At 35.8% G+C, this 11,734-nt stretch overlaps 1 protein-coding gene across 1 annotated transcript; it reads right to left on the bottom strand.

Moving 5' to 3' along the window:
- Positions 1-5,869: 5,869 nt before the first annotated feature.
- LOC145038896 (putative pectate lyase 1) lies at positions 5,870-9,892 on the bottom strand. Its single transcript, XM_078987116.1, has 6 exons — positions 9,637-9,892; positions 9,288-9,344; positions 8,585-8,656; positions 6,837-7,583; positions 6,622-6,760; positions 5,870-6,521 (listed from the first exon to the last, which is right to left on the bottom strand). Exons 1-6 carry the CDS (start codon positions 9,747-9,749, stop codon positions 6,300-6,302), a joined length of 1,350 nt encoding a protein of 449 aa, XP_078843242.1. The 5' UTR covers positions 9,750-9,892; the 3' UTR covers positions 5,870-6,299.
- Between the last annotated feature and the right edge of the window lie 1,842 nt (positions 9,893-11,734).

Genomic DNA, 11,734 nt, shown 5'->3' with positions numbered 1-11,734 from the left:
TAGAAAAATCATAACTTCCTCATACGAAGTCAGATTTGGGCGTTCTTTTTATCGACGTTATTAGTTTAACATATTATACGACTTTCATTTAGATTTCTAAGGATAAATCTCGCTCTATCGTAAATTCACTATTTACGCTTCCCGGTGTCGTGCCGGTTTTGCCGTAAAACTTCGATGGGCCATAACTTCTTCGTTATAACTCGGATTTCGGCGTTCTGTATATGTACGGAAACCTTGTGACATATTCTACATCTTGGTTAAGATTATTTATTCTAAATAATCTTTTGTCGAAAAGTCATTTTCGACCCCTATTGCCTCTAAATTGACTAGCCCGGATCTACGGGCGTTACACCTGATGTTGAAATGGGTGAGAATGCAGCTCTGGGTGGCCCTTTGGAAGAAGCCATGGATGATGATGAAGATGTTGATCCTAGTTGCCAAACATTTTCAATGAAAAGATTCACTGGAATGAGCAGGAACCTGTGTTAGGTATGAGGTTTGAGATTCCTAAACAATTGAAATACATGCTCTGTAACTATGCTGTTGCGGATGGTTATGAATTATGTTTTGTGAAAAATGGTAGTAGATGGTTGTTGGCCAAATATTATGATGGAAAATGTACATTTGGGTTTTGGAGTTCATGGATGAGCGATGATAAGTCTTTCCAAATTAAGTCTCTTATTACTGAGCAAAATTGTTCAAAGAATTTCAAATTCGGATCAGTTGTAACTTATAGATGGATAGGTACCCACTTTACCCAACAATTTTTCAACAATCTGACGATAAGTGTGAGATTACTAAAAGAGTTGGTGAAAACCACTTTTGACATTGTTGTAAGTATGAGTCAGTGTAGGAGAGCCAAGAAGTATGCATTGAGTCTAGTTGAAGGCACGGTTGCAGAAAATTATGGTCTTATGGTGAGGAGATTAAAAGATCAAATCTTGGATCCACTGTTTAAATTTCTGTGGATACAATGCCTGATGGTATGAATTACTTCAACAAGATTTACATATGCTTTGATGCAGTCAAAGAAGGGTGGTGTGAAGGCTGTAGACGGATCATTAACTTGGATGGTTGTTTCTTGAAACGTTTTTTCCAAGGTGAGTTACTGTGTGATGTTGGTAGGGATGCTAACAATGGAATATTCCCAATTGCTTGGGATGTTGTATGTGTGGAAAACAAAGAGAATTGGTAATGGTTCGTTGAAAATTTTGTCGGAGATTTGCAATGTTGAAATGATGGAAGTGGTTTAGTCTTTATATTTGATCAACACAAGGTATGTTTGTAAAGTATTTAACATAGTATAATAAAAATTTACATTTCTAACTTCACATATTATGGGTACATATGCAGGGTTTGGTTGAGGCAGTCAAAGAAGTATTCTCAGCAGCAGAACATATGCATTGTGCTAGGCATATATATGCTAATTTTAAAAAGAGGTTTAATGTAGCCAAGTTTGAAAATTTGTTTTGGAGAGAAAGCAAGGCAACAAATGAAGCACATTTTAACACAACCATGTAAGATATTGAAAAGTTGAATACTGAAGCGGTTAAGCATCTTATGGACAGAGATCCAAAGACTTGGTCTCTAGCTTTTTTTAGAGTTCACCTATCATCATGTGAATCTGTGGAGAATGACTATTCAGAGAGCTTTAATAGTGTCATTTTCGATGCTAGGAAAAAACCTATTATCATCATGTTGGTGGACATTAGTATATATGTCATGCAAATGATGGTCATTATGAAACTCACATGTCAAGGATGGAATCGTTATTATGTTTTTCCAAACATCAGAACAAGATTGAATATTCTCCAAAATGAGCAAAGGTATGCACGCATTTTTCATACATAACTTACCTCTATCACAAAACCACCAAATACTACAACCACAAACCAAAAGAGAACCAGCAAAACCCGTTACTAATAAGGAGAATAAACGAGATGCACATCAAAACAAAATAGAAACCCAGGATTGAAATGTTAACCTAAAGTTATTCTGCCATTTAAATAGCCTGTAGGTTAAAACCCCCATAACAGCAACGACAAAAACCCCAAAGACCCATTTCACTTTCTCCGACTTCTTTTTTCCCAGAACAATGTTGACATACGACGCTTGCAATGAACAAAAATGATTCTTCAAATCAGCAAGCATGTTAGATAGATCAAGTTAACTTTCCCTAACATCATCGACTTCATGATTTAGGGTGTCCATCTCTCTAGTGAGGTTGTGTCGTAGTTTACGAAGGTCGTTTGCAATCTCTTCCCTCCCAAGCGACACCTCTAACTGTGTATGCAACAGATTGATCGCAATCTTCATTTGTGACTCCATTCGAGACATTTTCAGTCATGTGCTGATTGTAGTTGGGTGACCAACTGTGATCTTGAGATAATCGTGAATGCATCGTTTCTGCGATTGGTATCGAAGTTTAGGATGCAGTCGGGGTAACCAGGTTACGAATTGTGTCATTTTAGGGCACAAGCTTCACATTTTATACGGAGGTGGGTGAATAGTGTGAACATGACCTCTACAGAGGTTTCACATTCCAAAATGATGTCGTTTGAGTTCCAGACTTAAATACAATTTCGCCATGTCATCGATGATGTATCAAATTAGGACGATGTGACATTGTTATCAGGTATAATAAGTAAAATGGACTAAATTTCTAGGTTGCAACACAATTTGTTCCTTCATAAAGCCACTAAAAAAGTTTAGTGACTAAAATGGTAAACCCTAGAAAATCCATATGTCGTATGTGTCATTTTTCCCGTTTATCGTTAATCTTGGGAGTAAAAATAAACCAAAAATAGATAATTTTGCATTTAAATAATCGCTTAAACATTTAATAGAATTGGGGTAAATTACACGAATGATCCTCGTGGTTTGGGGTAATCTGCGTGTTTGGTCCCTAAGAAGAATTTTCAACTCGGACCATCCTTATAGTTTGTTTTTGTTACGCGTTTTGTCCCTGATAGACATAAAATGACCAACTTACCCTTAATATATATATATATATATATATATATATATATATATATATATATACACACTTTGCCTTATTTATCTATTATGATAAATAATAAATAAAAACAAATCTAAAAAGAACTAAAATAAAATAAGAAAGGGACTGGTCGTCATGATCCTTTAAACCCCATTCCTCCGTCCAGATAAGTTCGCCGACTCCACATGACATCGTCTTATACCCCACCGTCAACCAGCTTCGCTACCGGAAATCACCTCTTTCGCCCTTCGTTCCTCTCTGCTACTGGTGTGTAATAGATTTACAACTCAGAATGATCTGGTGTGTAACAGATAATCCATCACCATCGACCATCATCCCCATGTCCTCCCCTCTCCCTGCAAAATTAAAACCCTGCAAAATTAAACCCTAGTGGTCGTCCTTGCACCTGTAGGAGAACGAGAACGAGAACCAATTGCCATATTTTTTTATTTTTGGATGTTTTCGTTTGTGCATCCTGATATTGAAAGGGAAACGAAGGGTGAGGAGAGGGGGAGTGAGTGGGTGATACGAGGAAATAGGGTGAGAGCCGTCAGGTTCAGCTTTTCCCGATCTGATTTCTCCGACGAATTCCTTCAGGTTTGATTTCTAGATATGCTTCAAATTTGTTCCTGGTTACCCTATTGTCTTCTTCAAATGTGGTTTTTGGTTTGGTTTTCTTAAGGTTTGGTTCATATATGGTTGTTAATTTTCATATTTTCCAATTTGCTTTTCTGATTTGACTCAGATTTAGGGGTAATTTGCTTATGACTTGGTTCTTGCCTTGATTTTCTGGCAATTTGCTTCAGACAAAAGGGTTTGTGATGGTTTGTAAGTAGTCTTACTGAAGAAGACAAAGGGGCTTGTGGTGGTTGGGTGATGTAGAACTTGAAGAAGATGATGAACAATAGTGGGTGGGTTGGATGAGGCGAATGAGGACAGGATATCATTGCCATTTGTTTTTTCAGGTAAACATTGTTTCTCTGGTGAAGAGAGGGTTTGATTAGTTGGTGTTTGTTGGAGATTTAGTAATGTTGCTGGAGTTGGGATGATGAAATCGAAGATGGGACAAAGGTCGAGGGAAGAAGAATGCTGAAGGGGGCAATGAGGGAGGGACCCACATGTATTTTTTATTTAAATAAGATAATAATTAAATAAATTAATAAGAACTTAATTAAGAAAGAAATGAATAAGGGTAAATTAGTCTTTTTAGAACAGACAGGGATCAACCGTGCAACAAAAATATAAAATAGAGACGTTCCGAGTTAAAAAATGTTTTTAGGGACCAACCATGCAGATTACCGTAAACCACAGGGACCATCCGTGTAATTTACCCATAGAATTGCTTAGCGTTCATGTAAAAAGTGTTAGGTATTGAATGGGCTCTTCGGTATACGGATAATGTCCAATTAGACACGTTTAATTAGACTGCATACTTTTTATATTCGATTTTTTTGTAAGATTTGGACTAAAAAGGCATCATTATTTTAAGTTTCGGATATATAGGGCATCGAAGAGGATTATTTCTGTTTACGAGAGAGACATCACATGGTGACGGAGAGAGATGGCTTCACGCCAAAGACAATTTAATAGCAAAACCCATGTGACATTCTATTTAATTTTGCACAATAATTATTGTTCTTATAAAGGTACACAATGAAAGTTACACTTTACAATAACAAACCGATTGCTTCTTCTACTTATTTTCTTTTTTTGCATTTACATTTTCATGGTATGAATTTCACTTGGCAAAATTCATCTTGTGAGGAAGAATCGAAAGTTCTAATTAGAGATATTGATTACAAGCTTTTCTAGAAGAAGAAAAATGTTCCGAAATCTTTTGGTGGTAGTAAAACAAATGTTACTCTTACACAATAACACGAGGTGGTGTTAGAAGTATAACAACTTTCAAATGGTTTTCAGACTTTTTTTGATGAACCAAAAGCTTAATTCAAATGGATGCAATTGAGAAAATGACATAAGTGCGATTGGAAACAAGGTTTATTCAAGCCATCCATAATCTTTTTTGTCAATAAAAAGTTGAATCTTGAAGAATATGTTTTGATTATAGAGAGCAAACACTATCAAAGGCAACAACAGTGTACTTTGAGCCCCATACTCCCATAGGGTTTCTAGGTTGGGGTTTGGGGGGTTGGATTATAAGATTTACGAACGAGTGTGACATGTCTATCTACTTGGATAATTTTGGTGACACATGTTTGGTAGATTGAGCATTGGTGAGTTGTACACTTGTTAGACAAAGTACACTGTTTGTTGTCTCTTGTTATCTACTATACAAAGGTAGGCACTCAATGCTCAATAGGGCTCTAAATAACCTGTCTTCTAACATGTGATATTTGTACCCTATTAACTGGATCTTTTTTATTGGTACCTTGTGCATGTGTAAGTTGTACGTTCATAAGACACAAAATGACCAACTAAATGACTAATACGTATTTACAAGTTTGTGACTTGTGACACCCTCACATTACATGCGATGCGAGAGATGCTTTCACGCCAAACACGTGACATTGTATTTCAAGTTTTTAACTTTGGATATAATTACTCTTGTTATAACAATACAAAAAAGAATGCTAAAGAGTATGAATGACTTTAATTTGCCTTTACATTTTTATGAATTTTCACGTGGCAACAGTTGAAAAAAAAAAAAAAAAAATCAAGCTGTGAGGAAGAAGAATCCAATGTTCTTTTTTAATATTTGAGACAATATCATTATTGCCTTTGACAAAAGGAAAAAAAAAGTCTTCTGAAATCTTTTTGTGGCAGGAACACACTAACACATAATTGTAAAACTGTAAAGCATCCAAAACCAAAAGCTTCATCCCTCCAATAAATTCAAATTTAACGCCAAAATAAAAATAAAACCTCTCTTTCTTTTCCATTCAAGAATCATAACCCAAGTAGTTTCAAGTTTCAACATTCGACTCAACAAAACCAAAAATTACATAAAAAAAATAAAAATAACATTCCAATGACCAATGTTGTCCCCTATATAAAATCAATAAACCTAGTCAGATGAGATCTAAACACAAATCACACGATGAACAACACTTCAAACCTGCTCCTATCCCGAAATTGTTGAATATGTAATGTAACGTAATGTAGTTCATGTTTTTTTCTAATAAAAAGCTTGGCCGAGGTTGCACTTGCACGACACAAAAAAAAAAAAAAAAAAAAACAATGAGTGTGTAAAAAAAGCACACTAGAGGAGTGAACAAACACACTGAACAAAAAATAAAAAAAGTAAAAGTGAAAATGGTGAGAGAGGATGACACGTGTAAGGCTAGCATTGGTGGCCCCTACGACAGTTAAGAACCCCAGCACTAGAAGTAATACTAGCAACCATGTTAGACGATTTTGCCCCTAGACTCGAAGCTCTAGCATAACTCGCAGAAGCACCAGCCCCAGATGGAGTAAAATAAGCCCCATTAAGAAGTAAATCACCCTCGGATCTCCAGTTCCACCCGTGCCAATTTCTCGCATCTGTATCCACCCTCTTGGTAACCTATATACCCGACCCGTTTAATTTCCCATTTTTATTTAAACAAATAAATTTAACAACGAACACTGAATTACAATTTAAGTAAAGTAAAAGCACACGTTACCTCTTTCGCAAAAGGATTGGCAGGGGCAAGGTATCTGTTGCCTTGGCTGTTAATTGTAGGGCTTGCACTTCCACCAATCGCGTACATTTCCCAGTGTGTGTAGTCATTATTCACAACATGAAAATACCCATGTCTACATCTGCAAAAATATATATTTTTTTTAGTTTCCCATAATTATATTAACTAACGATATTTGTAATTAGTAATTATATAACCTTGGCATTCTTTGAATTAGACCTTTGCCAAAATGGTTATAAGCGATTGTCACTTGCATCATTTTATCCCTAACATAAGAGTCACTATGTCCCAACAACATAACCTCGTTATGGTGAGCAAAGTGATTATTGGAAATAGTGATAGCAGTGGACCCCATAACCGCATCCACAAGTCCATCAGCACAATTAGACAAAGAATTATGATCGATCCAAATATGACTCGATCCAAAAATCGAAATCGCATCACCATCCGCCATTGTTCTCCACCCGTAATGCGAAGGAGAGCTTCTAACCAAAGCATTTCCAGTAGGTTTACAATCATGAATATGCAACCCATGAATGATAACATTAGTGATAAACTGTAAAGTCAAACAAGCTCCATTAGCAATATGCACGTTGACTCCACGTGCATCGATGGTTTTGAAGCTGTTCATTATAAGTTCTTGTTTCAATTGGATGACCATGTCACGTTTGAAGACGATCCACAGTGGCTCTGTTTGGATGACAGCGTGGCGGAGGGTGCCAGGCCGCGGGTTGACCGGGTTGTCGTCGTGCGCGTCGGTTACGACGTAGAAGCGGCCGTGGCGGCCCCCGATTGCGTTGCGACCGAACCCGATACCGCAGTCGGCTAACCGCTTGCGGTTGCGGTGCCAGTTTGGGTCGCACCGCCAGCAGTCGTCGATTGGGTTCCCGGTCCCACATGAGAAGTATCCTAGTTTCCTTCTCTCAGTGTTGTTTCTCATACTCCTGTATAAGGGTAAAATAGTTATTTTACTAAATCCATGTAACAATGTTCAAAATGTCTCTTTATGATCACATGGGATGATGGTGGCGTGTCACATGGGAAAAAGATAGGTTTGTTGAATACCAAGATTATTGGAGATATGGATGATTTAAAATAAAGAAAAGCATGTCACATGGACGTGTATGGTTATAGTATACGAATCGAATATATGTGGGAACATAGTGACTTTAGCTCTCGTAGTGTAAGAATTGAAATTTAAATCAATACCTAACACTGCAGAAGGGTAGTAAGTACTGTATTGACCATCAGTCATTTTGCTATGTAAAGAAACTGTGTAAGGGTAATAATGACATTTTATTTTAGGATAGGTTGTAAAGACGTCAAATTCAATCAGAAAAATCATGTGGGAGACAAGAAGAGTATGTAGTCCGATTTCGTTTAGGTCTTTGTTATGGACATCATGGGCACATGAGGTGATTCACCTTTTATGGTAATTTTGACAAAGGGGTAAAATGGGAAAGAAAAAGAAATGAAGTCAAAAAAACAAAGGTTTGGATTGGTGATTTTGGTTTCTTGAAATAACATGATGATATTATCTTTCATCTATATAGTATGTAAACACGTGGCTATCATTTAATAGCTACGGAGGATATCAAATTGGCTCTTTGTACATTAATAAAATAAAAATGTTAGTAGTTGTGAAAAATTATAGTAATAAGTTAATTTGATTGGTTAAAAACTTAAAATAATATGCCAGATTTCCTCAATCATTATTGACGCATGAATTTATGCGTTTGAGAGAGAATGTCACTTAAAAAAATATTAATCAAATGATCTTGTTATGTGTGACGCCGAAACTAAATTCATGTGATTTTTTAGATGTTCTCTCTCAAACGCATAAATTCGAGTGAATCCGGGATCATTTTTTGTGATTCTTTTAACTTTAAACAGGTGTTAATTAGATTTAATCCCACATTATATAGAAGCTTATAGAGATCCTTACATTTCAACAAGGGAGACGACTTCTTCAGGATCTTGAACTGCATTTTCATTCAAAGCTTCCATTTCCTTTTCTCTGCATCGAATGAAAACTCAAATCAGATTTCGAAAACAACAACAAAAACACTTTACAGGAATCACGATTTGGAATACGAGATTCTTATTTTATTGAAGTGCTTTCACACCTCGGCAAATCACATAATTACGCTACAGCGTGTGGTGGAAGAAGAGTGGGGGAGACACAAAAAGTACACCATGTCTGCAATCAGTGAAAACTGGTGTGTGTTTTTTTATTTTCGTGTGTGTGAGAGAGAGAAATACAACTCCATTGCTTTTTTACAGTTATAACTGACAAAAAGTGGATAGAGAAAAAAATTGGAAAAACAATAATCAACCGAAAACGGTTCTTCGAATCCGTTTGAGGAGAAATGAAATGTAGGAATCAATAAACAAGAGGAATCTCGAGATGAACAACCGAAATAAACCGTCTAGATCTTAAAATCCAGTATCTCAGTGGTTAAAATTTGTTTCGTTTGAGGTTTTCTACTTTTCTGAACGAATATGAGTGCTCATTACTCTTTGTAGAAGATGAATTGCTCAAATAAGACTAAATAACGCGAAGGTAAAACATATTCAAGCGCATGAACACTCAGGTCCGGAGACTCAGTCGACTCAGTGAGTCGGTTTTCAGTATTGTTTGTTTTTACCTTGCTGCCATTGACGAGTTGAAGTTCAGGCTCTGTAACTGCTCTGTTTCCACAGTCCTGTACCATTTAAAAAACAATGTAAGCTTCTCTATCTAGCTAAAGAAGAATCTCAAGCGAAACGATCAAACGTGCACATTCAACAAAAAATAACTCCGTAATTTCAAGCTAAATAAGCTTCGCATTGTCGATTTTCACCATAGATGAGTTCAGTTCATATTGCAACATTCTCTTACAGAATTCAAAATTTCAGATGATGAATAACAAAAACATAAGTTACGTTCACACTGATACACTGAATTGAGCTGGAAAACATAAAAACCAGTAGGTATTACTAGAGAGAAAGCGATACCTAGGGTTTGAAGAGTTATTTTTCTGCACTACGGCGGCGACGGCGGAGAGCAACAGGATCAGAAACAGAAAGGAACAGAGAGCGAACCACTTCTTAGGTACCTCCATTGTCATTGCAGACACTCCACCTCCTCTGTTCACCTCTGAAGATAAAACTTCTCACGCAGTGTACGTGTTTGTGCGTGTTTCTGATCTGGAATCGGAGAAGGGAGACAATGAGGGCCGGTGGAAGTGGGGAGTCAGAGCAGCAGCCTTTGCGTAACGGCCTGATTTATAGAGCTAAAGAGGAAGAAGTTAACGGCCGTTAAATGTTCACTATGGTTAGGTTACCTGACTCAATCCAGTTAACAAATATAGGGATCCCACAAATATATTGCAAAAGAAAAAATTTACAAAAAAAGAATCTTAACTTTTATGTTGATGTATTAAAATGTAATTTGGGATTAGTGTTCAAAAACTTATGTTATAAATATATGTTATGTCAAATAAAGAATGTTTTACTAATAAAATTATATTTTAAATTGATTTTTTTTTAAAATTATCATTAGTTGAGCGTTATGCTTATTTTTAAGTGCAATGGCCCCTTTGAAAAAGTGCAAATGTGACCAAGAAATCACAATTTGATTTTATGAAAAATAATTATAAATTACGTAAAAGAAAGTTTTGACTATAGTTCACATGTTAGAATTTTCAATTGGAGTTTTGAATTTTGATAATTATTTTTAAAGAAATTTATCTGCATATTAAAATATAATTGTGATTAAATCAAATTTTTAACAAATATATTGGTAGCTTGTCTTATAATCTGCCTTCCATGATTCCATCATCCAATCCATGTTCACTTTATTTGTTGTCTCCCCAACAAAAGTAAATTGGATAATGGATATGTAATTTAGTTTATTACTTTTTAAGTTTTTATGTCTCAGGAAATTAAGACATGTACAAATTGGACATGGCTTGACAATGGTTTTAATTACTTTTGCTAAAAACAACGACAATGTTTTTTTGGTTATGGCGACGGTATGGTAGGAACGATAAAATGGTATGATAAATAGGACCAACAATATCTACTCTTTTTTCGTTTTGTTGTTGACACTTAGGATGATGTTTTGGATAAGAGAAATCAAATATCCTCCTACTAATCTTCCTACTCATTAGATCAAGACAAATATCAAAATTAAAAAAGAAAATTAAAAGAAAGAATTAGCGGATTACACATGTCAATATGTCATTGGTTCATATGAAAATGAAGATAATTATGAACAAAAAATAAGAGGATATTTAGGATAATTATTTGGTACTTTTAGCTTTAAATGTGGCAACTAAAATTTCTCAATCATTAGTGTTGGTATAATTAGTTGGTTGGTTCTTATTCATAAAGGCGGACTTAGTCGAGAGAGTTACGGGAGCATGGTTACACGGTTTCGCCGATATCGCCAAATGTGTATAATCTCAGGTTGCGCATGCTGCTCAAATCTCCTCTCTTTCTCCTCTTTGTGACCATTCACCGCTACTAATACTCAAATATATATATATATTTTTCTTTTTATTACATATATAAATTATTGCTCCAACAGAAACAATGCAGAAAATACAAATTGATAGCAACTAACATTGTTGTTCTTCAGATTTCCGTTTTTGCCCTTAGACCCAAAAACAAACAATGACAATAACCAAGCAAAGAAAGTAAATGGAGAAAGAAAACAACAAATTTATGTAGTTCATCAATCGTGCCTACATCAACAACAAAAGAGAGTTCTTGTATTAGGCTAAGCAATCGACCTCACTTTTCCGTATACAAATACGTGATGTTTTCTAACACTCTAACCCTACCTATCTTCTATCACCAAGTATTACAATCAAGGAAAACCTAGGCCTTTTAACATGGGCCAAATAAATGGGTCATTTGACAAAAGTTACTGGGCTGACTCAAGCTCATTGAGCTGACTCAAACCCACTGTCAAGCTCATTGAAGCTGACCACTTGAGCTGTCAAGTTCACTCAAGCTGACTTCTTGGGTTGACCACTTACATAAACAACTATCTCCCACTCCAAAAGCAAACATTCATTCAAATTTTATTCCAGGTCTCTCAAATTCA

This window comes from Lactuca saligna, chromosome 1 (genome assembly GCF_052625555.1).
Source record: "Lactuca saligna cultivar CGN05327 chromosome 1, ASM5262555v1, whole genome shotgun sequence".
Lineage (NCBI taxonomy): Eukaryota > Viridiplantae > Streptophyta > Magnoliopsida > Asterales > Asteraceae > Lactuca > Lactuca saligna.
The sequence above is the reverse complement of the archived record's forward strand: the minus strand, read 5'-3'. Positions and strand labels throughout refer to the sequence as shown.

What these genes read in the sequence shown, in the direction of transcription:
- LOC145038896 (XM_078987116.1), bottom strand. Translation starts at nt 9,749, where the DNA reads ATGACAATGGAGGTACCTAAGAAGTGGTTCGCTCTCTGTTCCTTTCTG. An exon ending in AATAACTCTTCAAACCCTAG is followed by an intron (nt 9,345 to 9,636) that starts GTATCGCTTTCT and finishes TAAATGGTACAG; the next exon opens with GACTGTGGAAACAGAGCAGT. An exon ending in AACTCGTCAATGGCAGCAAG is followed by an intron (nt 8,657 to 9,287) that starts GTAAAAACAAAC and finishes CATTCGATGCAG; the next exon opens with AGAAAAGGAAATGGAAGCTT.